General features: G+C 38.1%; 1 protein-coding gene across 2 annotated transcripts in view; it reads left to right on the top strand.

Annotated features, from left to right (window-relative positions):
* The window catches only part of Grm7 (glutamate metabotropic receptor 7), an 891604-nt gene that overhangs the window by 586541 nt on the left and 285712 nt on the right, over positions 1 to 19351 (top strand). For both annotated transcript variants that reach the window (XM_021164769.3, XM_021164768.3), the window contains exons 6-7: positions 4107 to 4307; positions 11840 to 11979. In XM_021164769.3, coding sequence (XP_021020428.1) covers positions 4107 to 4307; positions 11840 to 11979 — 341 coding nt within the window. The remainder of the gene's footprint in view (positions 1 to 4106; positions 4308 to 11839; positions 11980 to 19351) is intronic.

Below are 19351 nucleotides of genomic sequence, written 5' to 3'. Positions count from 1 at the left end.
TCGAATGTTTGCCTATGGTTGGCTGCATCTGTCTCAGTCAGCTGCTGGGTAGAGCCTCTCAGAGATATGCAATGCTAGGCTCTTTTCTGCAAGCACACTATAGCATCATTAACAGTATAGGGACTGAAGTCTGCCCAAGGGATGGATCCTTAGAACTGGAGTTACAGACGTTTGTAAACTTCCATGTGAACTAATCTTAGTCCCATGCAATAGGATCAAGTGCTCCTAACCAATGAGGTATCTTTCCACCCCCAGAATATCTTCTCAAGCATGATTCAGCGATCAGAATTAATAAAGAAAATATTAGTATAAAAATGAATAACTTTTTTATTTGTAAAAAGATACATTAAAGAAAATTACAAACTAGAGGAAATGTTTGCAATTGATTTCTTATCTGTATAATGAATACATCGTTTAAAAAATAGAGGGGGAAATAAGAATTAATTTTTTTGTAGCAATTGTCTAGATTGTGAACAACTGGAATTCTTTTTCATACAGAGATATTAGAATTTCCATATGAGGAAATGGCAAGCAATGGACTGCAGATATGACTGTGTGGGTAAAGTGTTCATTGTGCAAGCCTAGGGAACTGAGTTCTAATCCTCAAAATTTAAGCATAACCATGTGCATAACTGTAACCGGAGAGCTATGTGGAGCAAAGACGAAAGATGCTCTAGGGCCTGCTAATTCCAAGCATAGCTTTCAGTTAAGTGAAAGGTCCTCTTCCAAAGGAACAAGGCAAAAAGTGTGAGAATAAAATATCAGATGCCCTCCTCTGGTCTCTGTTGTTAGCTATGTGTATATATGGCACAAACACACACACAAAGAAAAAAATCATAAATAAAGAGATAGTTGGAAGTTGTCCTTCTATATTTGATGATTGCATAATGAAATTTTGCAGTCTCTTCTGCTGGTGTGGTAGGGAGGAAACAAAACATTTCCTGTCTTGTAGTAGCAAAGTGATACAGCTCCTCTAGAGGGGAGTTTGTCAGTATTCATCACCAATAGAGATACATTTACCCTTGCTAAGGCAGTTCCATGTTTCAGAATCTATCTCCCAATCAAAAATTGGTCAAAAATAGTACATGCAAACACCACAGAAACACACACTCACAGCCACACATACACACACACACACACACACACACACACCCTACACACAACATGGCTCTTCATTACACTGTAATGAATTTTATGTTCTTAGGGCATTCTTGAGAGCACTATTAGTTATTATGCAGTGACAACAATAATAATTATCCGTTGCACTATCATTAGGAGCTAGGAATTTACTTGAGAGGAAAATTAGAGAAAAGAGTCAAGAGTAGGTAAAACTCTTTAATTCATCTCGACAATAGCAGTCAGTTTGTGATGATTTTCTCTTAAACGGAAAAAAAAAAGCCTATTCTATTCTACATATAGTTTACAGCTCACGCAGGAGGCAGTGAGCATGATTTATCTACATGTGATGGGAATGTAGGTTTATAATGTAATTAACTATCTACTACATGAAATATCAATGTGTACTCTTCAGAGGAAAACATAAATTTACATAGACATGCTAAATTTAATGGTGATTATACTTTATAATATTAAACACTTTCTCTGGACATAATGGATCACACCTGTAATCCCTGCATTTTAGGAAGTCAAAAAAGTAAGATCAACATGAGTTCTAGGCTACTCTGGCCTACAAAAATACTAGTGAGATGATTCTAGGATAACTGGAGCAACAGATTGAGGATCTAGATTTAAAACTCTGACATATGGAGAAAACAATTAAATATTCGAGAAAATTTCTCAGTTAAGAGACCTAAAACTTATTTTAACATAGCACGTATTATGAGTCCTCTGTGTGTTTTCAGAAAGAATGTTTGAGGTGATGGAATTTATACTGCTTCATTATAGCACAAATGTGCCCTAAGAAACAATAAGAAATGTTCATGTCAAGCAAAGCATAATCATTGGATACCTCTTTTTCACATCGGGACAAGACTCATGATATCATGTGCTTAGAGAAATTATCATTTATCTACTTGTGGGCCAGCAAAATGTCCCAGTAAGCAAAGGTACATGCTTTACAGTCTAATGAGTTTGATCTCTAGGTCCTGTGTCACAGGATAGAATCAACTCTTGCAAGTTGTAGTCACCAGTGCCTAAAGAAGTACACACACACACACACACACACACACACGCATACATTCAAGTATATACACATATACATTCATGAATATAATTAAAAAATAAAGTCATCTGTTTTATGATGTATTCATCCATTCCCTTTTTAAGAACAGGTCTCATTTGTGCAAGGTTAGCTTTAAAATCTTGAATTTACCACCTCTCCCTCACAAGTGCTGGGTTTACAGGCACCTGCCAACCACCTGATCTGAAGATATAACACACAAATTATTTAGAATCTGCTAGATATTCAATGCTCTTCTTTGTCATGGAGATAGAAAAAATGCAAATTGCCAGGGAAACCTATAGGTAGATTGTGATAAATGCTGACCATAGGAATAAAATAGAAGTTTGTAATGTTTAATTTGATTGGTAGGCAAAGTATAGGAACTTTGTGCTTACATGTGAAATAGAAAATTCAATCATAAAGGGCAGAAGCCAGGACATAGGTCTTCCTGGCAAAAGAAGACAAAGAATGTGCGAAAAGTCAGGGGAGATTAACAATTCATACATATATGGAAGAAATGGCAAAAGAAAAAATGATGTTACTATATGTCTTTTGGTGATATCAGAAACTACCCATAATGTCTTACCAAAATGGTTGGATAAACATGAGCTGGAAAAGGGTAATACAGTGGACACACAAGAGATGATGGGGAAAGCCTCTGAGACCTCAGTTCTACACAAAGAACTACAGGCGACTCTGTAATGCTGACAGCAGGGGAAATAGTCTTCTCCAAGGAAAAGTACAGCAATTGTCTATCCAATACCAAGTGTTTAGCCCTGAAAATACATACATACAAATAACATTATGCAGATGGAGTAGATTGTATTTAGGAATATATGCATACATATATGCATTTAACAACAATTCATGAAAAAGGAGCTCATGAATTTGAAAGAAAGTTGGGAGAGTTATATGGGAGAGTTTAAAAAGAGAAAAGAGAAGGGGCAAATGATATGATTATATTATAATCTCCAAAATTAAAAATATACAACTTACAAAATGAAAATTGAAATTAGAGAAGCTGAGTAGCTTTTCCAATGTGCATAATAACTGAGCCCTTGTCAGCTCTCATCAGGAATGGGCAGATGGGGCAAGCTGAAGAATGACACCTCTTTGCGGGTGGTCAAGGGAAGAGGGTTCCTTCCTATTCTATGGGCAGTGGAGGACTGGAGAGAAGTCTGAATGAGTGTTCTATGTGATTGTCAGCTCTGCCATTTGCAGAGATAAACATGGAGAATGAATCATTGATTGGAGGCCCTAAGCCTCACATCCTGATGACAGATAGAGATAATAAAGCACAAACATTGGCAGTATACCCAAAACTCTGTGGATTGTCTGAGGTAGAATTGGTAAGACTGTTCCATACATTCTATCTCTGTGTGTGACAGTGGAGAGTGAAAGACAAATAATGGGCCAGTTTTTGCTCTGACTACCCGTGTCTTTAGTAACGATCATAATGTGCACAGGAACACACCAAGAATGCATGTTTGGGATAGATAATGAGGTCAGACTTGAAAATCTTTGTGTTCCTATCTGTCCTGTCCACATTGTCCCTTACAGAGCAAACAACCATTAAAGACTCTAATATAGACCCCTCACCTCTCCTTAGAGTAAGATAGAAAACATAAAACCCTTGGTGCTGTGGAACATGCAGGTACCATGTTGGCTCATGACAAAAGCTGTCATGACAAAAGCCCCTTTGAATTCCTGCTTCTGAGGCCTACCTAATGAAACAGTCAGTGTGACAACCTCCAAAGGAAAATTCCATAATTTAGAAAAATAGGACCTGATGGCCTCGAATGGCTATGTGGCTTGCATTTTTGATTTATGGAAGATTGTTATCTTCATACATGATCAAAAGGAAATGGAAGTGTACCATCTCCCTCAACACCGATCTTTGTGTGTTTCTTGTTTTAATGTGCAGGACAGGAGCGAATTGGAAAAGACTCTAATTATGAGCAGGAGGGTAAAGTACAGTTTGTGATCGATGCTGTCTATGCCATGGCACATGCCCTTCATCACATGAATAAGGATCTGTGTGCTGACTACCGGGGAGTGTGCCCAGAAATGGAGCAAGCAGGGGGCAAGAAGTTGTTGAAGTATATCCGCAATGTTAACTTCAATGGTAAGACTCCAATGTCCATAGTGTTGGCAATGCTAAGCAATTATTTCCTATTTCATAAGGTACAGAAATTACGTGATGGCTATGCCATTGACTCAAGTAAGATCGAAACTTGGTTAATTGTGGGGATAGTGAAAAATGAAACTTACAAAAGAGAACAAAGGACTACATACTAGAGGGCTGTGGTATTGTCTTAGTTATGTTTTCTCTTGTGCAACAAAACACCATGAGCAAAAAAGCAAGTTGGAGAGAAGAGGAATTATTTGGCTGACACTTCCATATTGTTTATCATTATTGAAAGAAGTCAGAATGGAAATTCAAACAGGGCACATCCTAGAGGTAGGAGCTCATGCAGAAGCCATGGAGGGGTGCTGCTTACTGGCTTGCCTCCCCTGGTTTGCTCAACCTGCTTCCCTATAGCACCCAGGATCACCAACACAAGAATGGTACCACCCACAATGGGCTGAGCCTTCCCAGACAGATTGCTAATTGAAAACAAAAACAATGACTTACAGCTGGATCTCAGGGAGCCCTTTTCTGAGCTGAGGCTCCTTCCTCTCTGTTGATTCCAGCTTTTATCAAGTTGACACAAAACCAGCCAGTACAGATATGTTCTATTCTTGGAATCTAGGTTTTCTACATGAAGCCATTTTATTTCTTTTAATGAGTGTAGGTGACAGAGAAAAGAAAGAGGGACAGAGAGAGAGACAGAGGCAGAGACAGAGAGAAAGGTAAAAAGACAGGAGATGGATGGTTCCAAGATAAAAAAGGATAGTTGAAATTTGTAATACAAACACCTCAGTTTATGATTCACCCCTCAATCTACAAAACCCTGCTGTGATAAATTACCAAAAGGAGACTATTAAATGTAAATGGAGAAAATGAATAAATTGTAAATAGTGCAGGACACATGGAGGGGGGTCTGCAATAATACATTTCCTATAGTATGAGTCTTTTGATGTCTTTATGCTTTGCATACAAAATTTTAAGGGATTAAATTAAAGCTCATTGTGTGTGCAATGTAAAATTCAGTAGTTTGTAACAAATAGTTCTACCTGTATCACAAATGACCAACATAACAATAATAAAAGCAATTAAGAAGAAAAATATGTACAAGTAATTTGGAGAAATAATATTACTATAAAACACTAGTGATAACAATTACCATATTCAGGCATTGTACATATCTAGTGTCTTAGTTACAGTTTCTGCTGCTGTGATACACCAGAAAAACCAAAATCAACTTGGAGGAAATGGGTTTATTTAGATTGTATCTCATAGAATAGTCCACTATACAAGAAAGTAATGGCAGGAACTCAAGGCAGGAATCTGGAGGGAAAGACTGTATTCGAGTGCTGCTTACTGACTTGTTTCCCTATGGCTTGCTCAGCCAGCTTCTTTTATATAAAACACAGGAATACCTCCAAGGGGTTGCATCACTTTCAGTGTGCTAGGTCGTCCCATATTGACCATTAATCAAGAAAATACCCTACATGATTGCCTGCATAGAATAATATGGAGGAATTTTCTCAACTGAAGCTCCTTTTCCCAGCTAACTCTAGCTTATGTCAAGATGACAAAAATCAATCACACAACAATAAAAGTCAACCAGAGTAGGTAGTAAACATGCATTTGGTAGAAATCCATAACTCTGATGATAGCTTTTACATAAAATAGAACAGAGAAAATATTAATTATATTATTTATAATGAGATGTGTGTCAGGGAAATAGATTAATAGAAATTGTGTATGATGAAAATTGCAGAATCAACATGAATTCATGTACATATGCAGATAAATATTAAATAGATATGATATGCAAGCAGATATGCATATGTATGTATGGCTCATGCTATCTGTCTATCTAGAGGTGAAAGAGTGATTGATGGCATCTCAAAATGAATATGAATACCTAGTGCTAAGGTCTTACTAGAAATATGATTTTCAGTCCAAAGAACCAGAACACCGTTCAGAAATATTTTTATTTATGTTTCTCATTTTAGACAAATTAATCAATGTCCAAAAGGAGAAAATATCTGGTTCACACTTTAAAACTACCATATGGCAAGGACCATTCTATAACTCACATCTTTTTCTAATCTGCTATGAAGAATCCAGCCTTCTTTTTTGCATAGTAACAAAGATTTTGTCTGGTCTTTTGGTTGTTAAGTATGGTTGGTTGTACTTCTCCATAGCTTTGGTAGGAAATTCCATTTACCCCTAGGAGCTTTTCTGTAGACCAGTAGAGTACACTTCATAATTCTGACCTTCACATTCAAAGAAGCGTTGTTTTAGTTAATGGTAGTACTATCTAGAAAGAATCAGTACAATGTCTCCAAGTAGGTAACCTCATGAGGTGAATGGGAAACAGGTGGGAGCTAATTTAGAGATTTTTTTCACCCCAGTCACCTTTTTCTGCACCATATATATATATATATATATATATATATATATATATATATATATATATATATACACATATATGCAGAGACCTGAGTACAATCACATTCTAGTTCTCTCTATGTTAATTAATAGGCCTAAATGAAAATATTTCCTAATGTAACTTTAAAGAGTTTGGGCTATAAAACTATGAATCACTGTATAATTAATTAATTAATTAATCTAGTCAAGACTACACCTGTATCTAGACTTACTTATTCCTAGCAAAGAAATGGGATCCAGGTGAATATTGCGAAAACACAATGCCTCAAATATTTTGCTTTCCTCCCTAGAGAAGTGAGATCCATGTGCAATTTATCTAAATATGTCTGAGAATAGTTTGTGAGGAGATTATGGAATTTCTAAAATATATAATGAAATTGATTACTGAGTGGTCTTTTTGATATATTTGCACTATAAAGAACAAACTTTATAGTACCTGCCATGTCAGAAGCAAAGCAAGATGCTACACTCATAAAAGTAAGTGTTCTGGTCATATACAAAGCTAAGGTTTTCATGACAGCCAATTATTTATACAAATAATTCCAAGTTACCTTTGCTGATGCAATGGATCTAGAAACAGCTATCTACACTAGCCAGGCTGAAGTATCGAAACCATGTTCTCATTGGCTTTAGGAATATAGGTTAGGGTAGCTTGTTGAGCAGAAAGATTAACAGAATATGAATAAGTATAGAAACTTGGGTGCTACATGGCAAAGAAAAATGAGAAGAGAAAACCTTTTGGGTAAATGCTTTTATGCAAAAAAATAGTTTTGTCATCTGAGTGTCAGGATCCTCAGATCAGCTTCTCTGTTCTCCAAGAAAAGTGGTTTCTGTCACACATTGAGGTCCAGCACAGATTTCAGACTTGGCTACGTTCTGAACTGTTTTTTGTTCTTCTGCTCCCTGTTAGATCATAGACCCTCTAGTGCCCCTCTCTTTTCTCCCTTCTCTCTTTTCTCTTTTCTCTCTTCTCTCTCCTCCTCCTTCTCTTCTCTCCACCTCTCTCCTCTCTCTCTGTCTCCCTCTGTGTCTCTCTTCCTGTGTGTCTGTCTCTTTCTTTCCTCCTCCTCCTCCTCCTCCTCCTCCTCCTCCTCCTCCTCCTCCTCCTCCTCCTCCTCCTTCTTCTTCTTCTTCTTCTTCTCTCTCTCTCTCTCTCTCTCTCTCTCTCTCTCTCTCTCTCTCTCTCTCTCTCTCCTGCACTTCTCTCAGTTCTCTCTCTAGACATAGTTGATTAGAAAGTGTGCTGGGTTGTGCCCTTACCTGTAAAACACTCCACACATACACCAACGCCTTGTCCCTGTAGGCAAGTTCACTAGAACCTTAAATCTTTGCCGTCTTGCTTTGTAACTTCTGGCAGATAAGGTAAGCCAATCTAGATCACATGGTTTAGAGCCACACAAAAATGAAAATTCTTTAGGAATTAGAAACTCCTTTTGCCCTATTGGAATGGAAAGTTCTCTCCCTTTAAGACCTCTCTCATGCTCACCTTTATGATGACCTCTCTTGTCATGCTCTTAGTACCCTCAGTTCATTTCCAAAAACAAGTGTTGGGTTTCTCACAATTGCCTATAACTCTAGCTCCAGAGCATTTTATGCTCTCTACTGGCCTCCAAGGAACCTGCTCTCAAATGCACAAACATCCCTCTCTTCCTTCTCCTTGTCTTTTATACACATAAACAATTTAAAAACAAAATAAAATATATATTCCTTTATAAACTTTATATTAAGTTCTTATGAAGGTCATTTACCCACCTTTCTGTGATCTCTGATCCATTCTGACTGGTATCCATATTTCTATTACCTTAGTGTTCCTATGTTATGGTCCTGACACCCTGTAGGATCTCTGCAGTTAATACCTCCTCCCTGATATCTTCTTTCCTCTTTTCAGAACTTTTGCTTTATTGCTTTCTGTTCTCAGAGTCCATTAAATAGAGTCTTATTTTCCTTTATAATAAGTTCTGGGATAGGTACTGTCAAAGGAAGTGTAAGAAGGAGAAAAAACATCCTGGAAATAATAAGCCCATTTCATTAAAGAATACTTTCAGAAGGCCAAAGCTACACAATACACTATTAGAAATTATCATTTAGATAAAGTATCCATGCACTCTGCTATAATTTTTAACGTGGATTTTAATAGGAATAGAAAAGGTATGACAAGAGTCATTTTCCCTCACAATGATTTTGAGAAGGAAGAAAGATAAGGCCATGTGTCCTGTTCTGATGAAGACTGAGCTGATGAACATGAGATTGTTTGAGCTCCAGGCCTCGGGTATGCTTTCTCTCTCCTCTCTGAAGGTGCAAAAGCCTCCAGCCACATAAAGAATAAAAGATGCAGTAGTCAGAATAAAGCACAGTAAGAATCAGAGCACCCAGTCTGAGAGGAAATACTGGGCAGCTGAATAGCAATGTCTTATTGCACCGTAATAGGGTTCTCATTTCTTGCTAATGATATGCAACATCAAATTTCATCTTTTGTCCTTATATACCTGGATTATTTGTTAAAAGCAGGACACCCATGTTGAAAATTCTCTGTCGTATCAAGTGTCATTTGTTGCTGCTGTTTGGTAAAACTGTGTGACAGCAATGAAAGTGGAGGAAGGGTCCATGAATTTTAGAGAGAGCAACTTGGGGCGCATGGGAGGAGCTGAACAAAGGGAAAGAAAGGGAAGGCAATAGAAAGGGAAATTTTGTGGTTGTATTATATCCTCAAAGAATACGTTTAAAAAAGTTTGTATTAAAGATTTTTAAGGTCTCTGGTGATTATGTCTTAGTATGCAATAGAATGAAATGGTTTATTTATCCACAAAACATTGACTCAAATTTGTGAGACCAAAGGAGTATTTACAAGCTTCTAGTGCCAACTGCCACTGTTGGTTCTGTACTGTTGCATGGGAAACAGAAAAAAGATCCTAGACATGGGAAATTTCTAATTGGATCTCAGGAGAGCAACAGGAGTGCACTGAAACAAAAGCGTCTGTCTGGCTAATGGAAGCTGCATGTTATTTCCATTCTTGAAATATAGGGAAATAAACACTGACAAAATAAAAACTCTTCAAAAATTTTCTGGGGAGATAGTTCGGGAGTTAAGAGTGCTTACTGCTCTTGCAGGGGAGCCAAGTTCAGTTTCCAGCACCCACACTGATTGGCTTTCAACTGCCTGTAACTCCAGTTCAAAGCCCTCTTCTGGTTTCCACATACACTTGTACAAATGTTGCATATAACCATCCAAGCACACCCATACACAAAACTAATTTTAGCATTACTGTTTGGGTGGCTGTTATGTCATGGCACAGGCAGAAGTGCATATACTGTTGTGTTATTGCATTCAGTAGTGATAGATAGTTGGCTGAAATTAAATAATTTGCTAACTTCAGAAAGATACTTAGAAACCAACCCATAATTTGAATCTATCCTCAAAGATTAAAAGTCCAGTTACTAAAAGATGATTTGGGTTTTAATTTTCTGAATCACTGACAGATGATATTTTTCCTCACTGAACTTAAACATCTTAACTGTAAGGAGGAAGTTGAGTGGTATGTGTCTGCCAGCTTTATTTTGGCTTCCTACCTGACACCCATCCCCATATATAGCTATAAGCTAACATGTTAATACACACATGCCTTACTCTGGCTTTCTGTGACTGTGATAATGACAATGTCCAAAAACAACTTAGAGGGAGAAAATGTTTATTTTGGCTTACCCATCACCGAAGGATTCCAAGGCAAGGGATCAGCACAGGAGACTAGAGGCAGGAACAGAGGCAGAGGCTAGCCCTTAGGAATATGGCTTACTGGCCTGCTCACATTAAACTTCTTTTCTTATATAGCCTAGGCACACCTGCCTAGTGATTGTACTCCCTACATTAATTAGCCATGAAGAAAATGCCTCAGAGCATACTCACAGGACAATCCAATGGAAAAACATTCTCAACTAAGGTTCCCTATTCCCAGGTGTTTCAACCTTGCCAACACGTTAGCCATTGCAACAGACCTTGGAGGTCTACAGTATGAAAGAGCACCATATCTTTCCCTGGACATCAGTAATAATGAATATAAGTCTAGGTCCTTCTACAGACTGAAAATCCACTCCTTCAATTTCCTAGATTCTGGACCTCATGGCATTTGTAATGCATGTCTCCATCTACTTCTCCTGTTTTCATAACACACCACACACATACACACACACACACACACACACACACACACACACACACAGCCTTTGGCTCCCCTTGTCTCTCATGTAGACTAGTATAAGGACATTGGGCCAACTCACATTATACAAAAATTTCTCTTTATGTGGCCTTAAACTCTGCCACATCATAAAGATCACAATAGAAAAGATATGTTGGGACCATTATTCTTCCCATCACAATCTCTGATTCCCCTTTCTGATATCTGGCTCTGTCATAGAATCTTGCAATTGGTAACCACAGGAAGGTCTGTGCATTAGATGTCCCTTTGTCCTAGCTAAGATGTTATATCATTCAGCATGGTGCTACACTAACCCAAACCTTTGCTCTGTCTCTGGATCCTTATCGTGGGTTTGTTCTTGGTATTTGTGTTTGTTTGTCTAATCATGAGTCTTCTTCATCCTATTTCCTTGAGAAAAATTTTCACTTCAAATCAGCTTTCTATAAATTAGAAATAATAAACACAAGAAATATTTTAAATTCATTCAGTACAGAAATTCACATTAAGTGAATTATTTTTTGCTTAATTATTATGATGTATCATTTTTAAAATTACTATTTTTGATGTTAGTCTTTATTGACTAAAATGTTATCTTAAATGGAAACAAAAGTAACAATTGCCATCATGAGTATTGCAATTACAGTTAGCAACAGAATGATATTAAAAAAAAGTTTGTCTCTGAAAATTAATAAATAGATTCTCTCTTACTTAGAAGGAGAAGGGCTTAGAATGAAAAGCTTCTGAAAGATCATGAATAAAACCATTCAAAGGAAGAGACAGGACATCTTTCTACATTCTGTGATCACTGTGCACACTCTGTAGAGATGACCTACTATGAGCTGAAGAGGATGCTACAGATCATCTGACTACTTCCTAATTCTGGTATTTTCTTGTCTCCTTCAGGTAGTGCTGGAACCCCAGTGATGTTTAACAAAAATGGTGATGCTCCGGGACGATATGACATCTTCCAGTACCAGACAACAAACACCACCAATCCTGGTTATCGTCTCATTGGGCAGTGGACAGATGAACTGCAGCTCAATGTAAGTCCTGATAGATCCTTTTCTTAACTGGTATAAGCATTTTGGTATAAAGTGGATGCATGTTTCCTGTTAATGTGCTTTTCCATGTATAGAACTGAGCATGCAATTTGGTCCAGGCTTTATGAAGAGCTAACAACCATTCATCCAATAATACCTTAGTAATGATGATAATAATGACAGAATTGTGTGCACTGGGTTTTTATGTCCTTATATATATATATTTATTAAGGTGGTTGGAGAAATACATGCATACAGAGGTCAGATGACAATTCACAGGAGTCAGCTCTCTTCTTTCACTATGTAGGTTTCTGAGATCAAACTCAAATCTTCAAAAGTGACAGCAAATGCCTCTACCTGCTGCGTCATCTTGAGGGTCTGACATTGAGGGTGAACATTAGTCTAAATTTCTAAGAAATCCTACATTTATTCTGATTCAAATTCATAATGAGTTATGTGATAACAGATTTAAAGATTCTTTTTGAATGGAACTGTTACCTCTTCCTTTCTCATTTGATAGCAATACTTTTAAAAAAAACTGATTTCAATGCCAAACTATTTCGCAAATTATTACCTTATACTAACATTTTGTGTCATCTCTCCATTTTTCTATAGAAGTTGAGATTGAATGAGCAGCTACTTCCTTGTACCAATGTGCCCGTTAAAGACAGAGAGCATTCACTTTCACACCATTCTTATGTCTACTTTGGTCCTTGGCTGAAATACTTGCAAACTTGGGTTACGGTGGTCTATATGCAGGACCATCTACTTTACTCAATCTCTGAGGTATTGAATTTATCTAGAAATAGCTTTGCAAGTATCCACAGAATAATATTTTACCAAACATCTGGGAGTCAAGTAGTCCAGTCCTGTTGACAGATAAAGTTTATCATCATGCTCACTGTCTCATTCAGTCCTTTCTGTGTCTCATCAAAGGGAGGGAAATTATGCTCATGGTACAAGAATGAATGGAATCGAGGATGACAAACACAAGGTGGACTGCTTTGGGGATCATGAGGACCCCAAGTGTGATCATGATACAAATTCAAGGGAGAAGTATGTTGGAAAGTCACAGTCAGAGACAAAGATAAGAAATGAATTGAAGTAAATGTGGAATGTATTCGAAGGTTTCCAAAAATAATAAAAATAAAAATAATTGTAACAGTAGGCTGTGAGTAGAGGAAGCAATGAACGCACTGTTGGCTGTTTCTCTAACTCACATGTCAAGCTTGTGGAGTTTACTTACACTTGGAGTTCTCCCTCTTTAAGGACTGCTATCCAGATGCCTGTGATCTGGCATCTAAGCATAATAGAGCCCGTTAGCACGTGCCAAGCATGACTACAGGCACAAGCCAAAGAGGCAGCTGAAATTATGCCAAAAAAAAAAAAAAGAAAGAAAGAAAGAAAGAAAGAAAGAAAGAAAGAAAGAAAGAAAGAAAGAAAGAAAGAAAGAAAGAAAGGAAAAGAAAGAAACTCTCAGAAGGTAAATCCACAATTTAGTTATCAAAAGTTAGAATCAAATTTATAATTCTAGAGTTTGGAAAATTGATGCAAGATGGCAGCCAGTCTGAGGCTAGCCTGGGCTACAATAGTCGACTCTTGTCTCAGAAATCTAAATGATGATGACGATGATGATGATGATGATGATGATGATAAATTCTAAGAGCAAAATCAACGCAGTGTGGCCTGTCTGTTTTTCATTGGTGTCAGTGGTACAAATGTAGTCATCCAAGATTCAAGGCATAGAGTCAAGGAGTATGTTGACCTATATTGTTGCAGAAATATATTATCACACCTAGGAAAGGGGATTAAATTGCTTTATTAGTGTTTCTCAGCATACATGCTTCAGCACCAATGTTAAATTTTTAGCAGGTGTGACTTTCCCATGTGCATAAGAATTATCACTGTTAGTTACTGAATTAGTTACTGTTCCTTAGTAACTAGAGAATGATGTGGGAGTCCCTATGCCTGCTCATTTTGCTTTATTTTAATTGATCCCTCATCAGAATTGTATGCAACTGGCTACTCGGCAAATTGTCATTCTTTCTTTCCTTGCATATCCTTCCTAGGATAAATACTGTCATAGGCAGTGGGGAGATACAGAATGGAGATTAAAACAATGGCAATCCTACATCTCACACAACTGACCACCTAGCATGCAACTATAAGATATATAAGGATTGAAGAATCATGCATGCAAAAATTCCAATGTGTGATTGAGAGATGGTAGGAGAGAAGATGCTAGAAATGGGAAGCAAGAGACCTAAGGAATAGAATGCTGCAATGTGAGAAATATGTGTGAGAAGGCAGACTAAAAGGCTTAGCCAGAGATAGTGTGGCCACAACAGAGTAAGGGAGAAGAGGTTACAAGTGGTAGCAGATTAACATATAGCCATAATGATGCAGTTCCTTGGACACAATGGGAAAACTGCTCACTTTTATTTCTGAGATAGTTTAAAATCCATTAAAATGTCACTTAAGCAAAGATGTGACTACATAGAAACTAAATAAACATATTTTTAAATTTATTTTAAAGTTTTAAAAATAAAAATCACTTTGAGAGCCTGGGAAGATAGCTCAGATCTGCACAAACACAAGGTCCTAAATTCAATCCTCAGCACACATATTAATGAAAAGAAATACATGTGGAGGCATACATGTGTAATCTCAATGCTGGAAAAGTAGAGATAAGACCATCCCCAGGACTCACTGGCCAGACAGCCTAGCATAATTGGTGAGCACCAGGTTCTAGTGAGAGACCCTTTGTCAAAGAGCAAAGAAGACGTCTTTGAAGTAACAATGTAAGAGTGTGATCTTTTGTCTTCTCACATATGAGTGCTTATGTGCACACACACACACACAAGCACGCACCTTTCATTGTTGGACAGAAATCCAATTGGAAAGGGGAAAATAGGAATGAAAATCAGATACTATTTGTTTGCCGTTCTCAGAGCAGAATAGGGGAGGGCGTAGCAAAACCACTTTCAAACAACTGTCAGACTTCACTGTTCATCAGAACCATCTGGAGGCTCATAAAATCCAGGAAGTGGAGCCCATACCCTGAATTTGATTCATTAGATCTAAAGCTTATGCAGAACCAAATGTTTCCCTTTCCAAGATGTCCCCAGGGAGTGAGCGCTGATGATCCTTTGAGAATCCCTGCCTGAATATTCTATCTGACCATGAAAATGAAGCTAAATGAGTGGTAGATGTGTATTCCTTAAAGGGGTTTGTGACACGTGACAATATTTAGAAGAGAACGGATGCTGAGAGTGGGAGGGGTGAAATCAAGAATGACATTTATTTGGAATTTTAAATATGTGGGACTTCTTAGATATGTAAGAATAAGATGAACATGGAGAAGTGTATGAGGTACAGCCACACAAAAAAGTTTCCATTTCCAATCTATAAACGGCTATAAAATAAGGGAGGAAAGAAGGAAATGAGGAAAAGAACGACTCCCCCAGGCCTTGAATATCTTATTGGAAATGATACCATTATTTTCTACTACTCCATACAGAACCAAGTTTAAGATAGTATATCCAGTATGCCTGGAGATTTGAACCAACCACATGCTTTGGATTTTTGTATGGTTCTGGGAGGAGGACTGGAGGTCTCTGTCCTGGCATTAAATGAGCATTTTTTTTTTATTACACTTTATGACACTAAGGGTAGTGTGTTAGAGTGAGAGTGTTGGTCACCCAAATCTCACAAGGATGTCTCAGTTTACTCTTGTGTTGCATGAGAAGTATAAGCGTTGGCAACTAAGGCACATACAGGGCCATTTTGACAAGAATGACAGATGGCAAATTCAAATGACATGGCCATTGAGCTATGCTGTCTGGATAGGAGGCCACTATGTGGAAACCTTTCATCATTAGTGTGCATTTAATCATTTGAAGGAGCTGATAAAAATAAAGAGGAATTCTAGTACACACACAGAACATCACCCTGCTCATTTGGAGCCATGGCCCAGGTATCCCATCCTGTCTAACCTAATTTGTCCTCCTGGTCCTTTTTGTGATGACTATTGTGATTCAGTTTTTTTTTTCTTTTAAACTGCCAGTGTGGAATTTGAGCAAGCACTGCTATGTGTTCACTTTCTTCTTTTCAGTGGAACAAAACAAAGCATTTGAAGTAATGGTTCTACTTCTCATTTACAAAGACTCAAGGGTGCTCTTTCAATCCCCAACTACATCTTTTCTAGCAAATGAAATTTTTAGGAGTGCTTCCTCTGAGGTCAGTAATTGCAAATTAGTTCTGGAGCCAATGAAGTTTTCAGTTTCCAGCATCCCAGTGCTGCAGACCAGGCTGCCCAGCTTTCCAGGATGTGGTTTGTCTGAATGTGGGTGCCTAGTGGTGTGCCATCTATTACAAAGCATCTCATGTGCCCTTCCCACCCGCTTTGTCACTCTGAGACTTTATTCTCCTGTAGCTTAATAAGAGATGACTGCATGCTATGAAAATAGAGTATTTCTGCATGAACAATAACAAGTACAAAATTCTGCAGAAGGGGATTAGGGACATAGAAATCGTTTAGTCGGCCATTGGGAAAGTCCTATAGGAATAAACTTGACTCAATTGCTCGTGTTTCTATTCTGCTGTCAAGAGATTCCGTAAAATAACTGCAGGGGAAAAAAAAAGGGAAAGGCACTGGTTTTGGCAATGATGGTCCACGAGGATGCTGGGAAAAGCAGGGCTGCATCCCTGTTTTGAGACCAAGAATGAAATGAGTAGTTTATAATGTATGTAACACGTTTTAAAGTTCCACATAGTTGTTGGTTTAAGGAAACTTTTCAAAATGTTTTAATTGATCAATATCTTAAAGGGTCAGTTATTTTTTCCTTTAAAGAGATGAAATAAAACATGCTTGACAATGAATAATATAGTTCCGTTTCAGAGTTGAAATAGATACCGAGAAAGAAGAAATGGAATGGGTGTACTTAAACTTTTTCCATACCTGTGATTAAATCAATTTTTAGACTGTTATAGAAATATAAGTGACTGCCTTTTGCTTCAATGTAGTCACTTTAAAAGGTATATATATACATATATATATTCTGTAATGTTTGTAGTAGGGAGGGTTGCCAACCCCACCCTGGAACCCACTGTTCTTCCCTTTCTTAAAGATACCTTTTTTAAAACAAAAAACAAAAACAGTATCATCTTTAATTTATCTGGAACTAGTAGAAAATTCAGACATTTCCAAACTGTGAATCATGCAAATAAATGAAATTCAAATAACAAAACTTTAAATTTTTGTTATTTTCTTTTTTTTAAGAATCATTTTTATTTGTTTTACTCATGAGTGAGAGTATGTGCACAACAGTGGGAAGAAAAGAGGGTCACATGCCCTGGAACTGGAGACACAGATTATATTGGAATCAAGCTGGGGTCTTTATGAAGAGCTATGGACTCTCTTAACCAGCAGCCATCTCTCTAGCTGCCTTTAGTGCTAGAGTTAATGGGCTATTACCAAAAAGGTTTGATGAGTTAGAGAGGAGACCAAGGGGATCCTACTGAGCTATGTATAAATAGTTCAAGTTATCATAAGCACCCTCTTCTTTGCTACCACAGAATAACTTGGAGGGATCCTGAGGTTTACTGGGATTTTTCAGCTCTTCCTATTGTTTTCTTTTCATTGAACTTACAATTAATAGTTAAATATTCAAAACTCCAAGAATTGATTCCAGGTTATGGTCATGGTTTATGTGTGATAATATTCCAAGTGTTGTGATTTTGTTAATTGGTATGTAAATCTATGGAGAGTGAAGAAAGGATTTTTTTTTTTTAGCATCCATTTCTCCTGTCTTATCCTCTATTTCTTTTTAAATGGTTTGCAAATTCAGGGATAGCATCAAATTCAATGTAAATTAAACAATGCAGCCATAGTGATGTTGAGGGACAATCAGACACGGTTGTCCACAGAAAACCTACTGCATGACTACTGCCCTGACTGGGTAGTTGTGATTGTTTGTATAAGCTTAGCCCAGGGAGTGGCACTATTAGGAGGTGTGGCCTTAGTAGGTCCTTCACTGTGGGCATGGGCTTTAAGACCCATCTCCCAGCTGCCTGGAAACCATTCTTCTCTTAGCAGCCTTCACATGAATATATAGAACTCTCAGCAGGAGATATAAAAATTCCTTCACCATGCCTGCCTGGATTCTGCCACCTTCATAATAATGGACTGAACTTGTAAGCCAGCCCCAATTAAATGCTGTCTATATAAGAGTTCCCTGGGTCATGGTATTTGTTCACAGCAATGGGGACCCTAACTAAGACAGAAGTCAATATGGTATTTCTGTGAATAGCAAGTAAATGTACTCCCTGGAGTTCAGGAACCTTGTGTGTGAGCCCATAATGTATAGTTACCAGGGAAAAGAGGACAAACTTAGGAAGAGAAACTATATCTATGTCATTCTGTTTGAGCCTTAGAAGCTCTTCACTAGAAGCTGCTCTCTTCAGTCACATTGGGAGAATTCAAATGAGATATGGTTCATTTACAAACATAACCACCATTGTAATCAACAAAGAAACAATAATCAAAGTGTGAGAAACACCTGTATCCCCAGTACTTGGGGGTAAAAGGCTAGATGGTCAGGAATCCAAGACCATACTGAGCTACAGTGGCAGGGGTTTGGGATGAAGGGCTTCTCTAAGAAGTCTCAGAGACCCAGGAAGAGGGAGTCTTCCAGGAGTTAATGCAATTGACCTTAGAAATGCCCAACAGTTGGGATATGGAACCAGAAGAGACCACCAGTAGCCAGTACATGACCTCCAGTGGAGGGTTGGGAACACCAACCCACCTAAAACACTCTTGATCCAAACTTAGTCCTGTCTAAAACAATGCAGAGACAAAGATGGAACAGAGACTGAAGAAGTGGCCCACCAGTGACCAGCCCATTTTGAGACCCGTCCCATGGGCAGGCACCAATCCCTCACACTATTAATGGTGCTATGTTGTTCTTGCAGACAGAGGCCTAACATAGCAGCCCTCTGCAAAGCTCTTCCCAGCAGCTGACTGAGATAGATGCAGGTACCACAGACAAATACTGGTCAGAAGTCAAGATCCCTTGTAGAAGAGCTAGGGGAAGGATTGAAAGCCCTCAAGGAGATGGCAATCCCACAGGAAGGCCAACAATGTCAGCTAACCTGGACTCCTGGGAGTTGCCAGAGACTGAGCCACCAACCAAAGAGCATACATGAGCTGGTTGTGGAGAAAACAGGAAGTGACTGGCTGCTTCTTAGAGGCTAAAGAGATGGAGTGAGGGGAGGAAGCCTGCAAGGGGACACTGGGAGAGGGACAACATCTGGAAAGTAAATAAATAGAAAAACTGAAATGGTACCTAGTAAATGTACCTGCTTTCACCAGGGG

This window comes from Mus caroli, unplaced genomic scaffold, assembly GCF_978045245.1.
Source record: "Mus caroli unplaced genomic scaffold, Mus_caroli_1 scaffold_7, whole genome shotgun sequence".
Lineage (NCBI taxonomy): Eukaryota > Metazoa > Chordata > Mammalia > Rodentia > Muridae > Mus > Mus caroli.
This window is presented reverse-complemented; position numbering and strand designations above follow the sequence as displayed.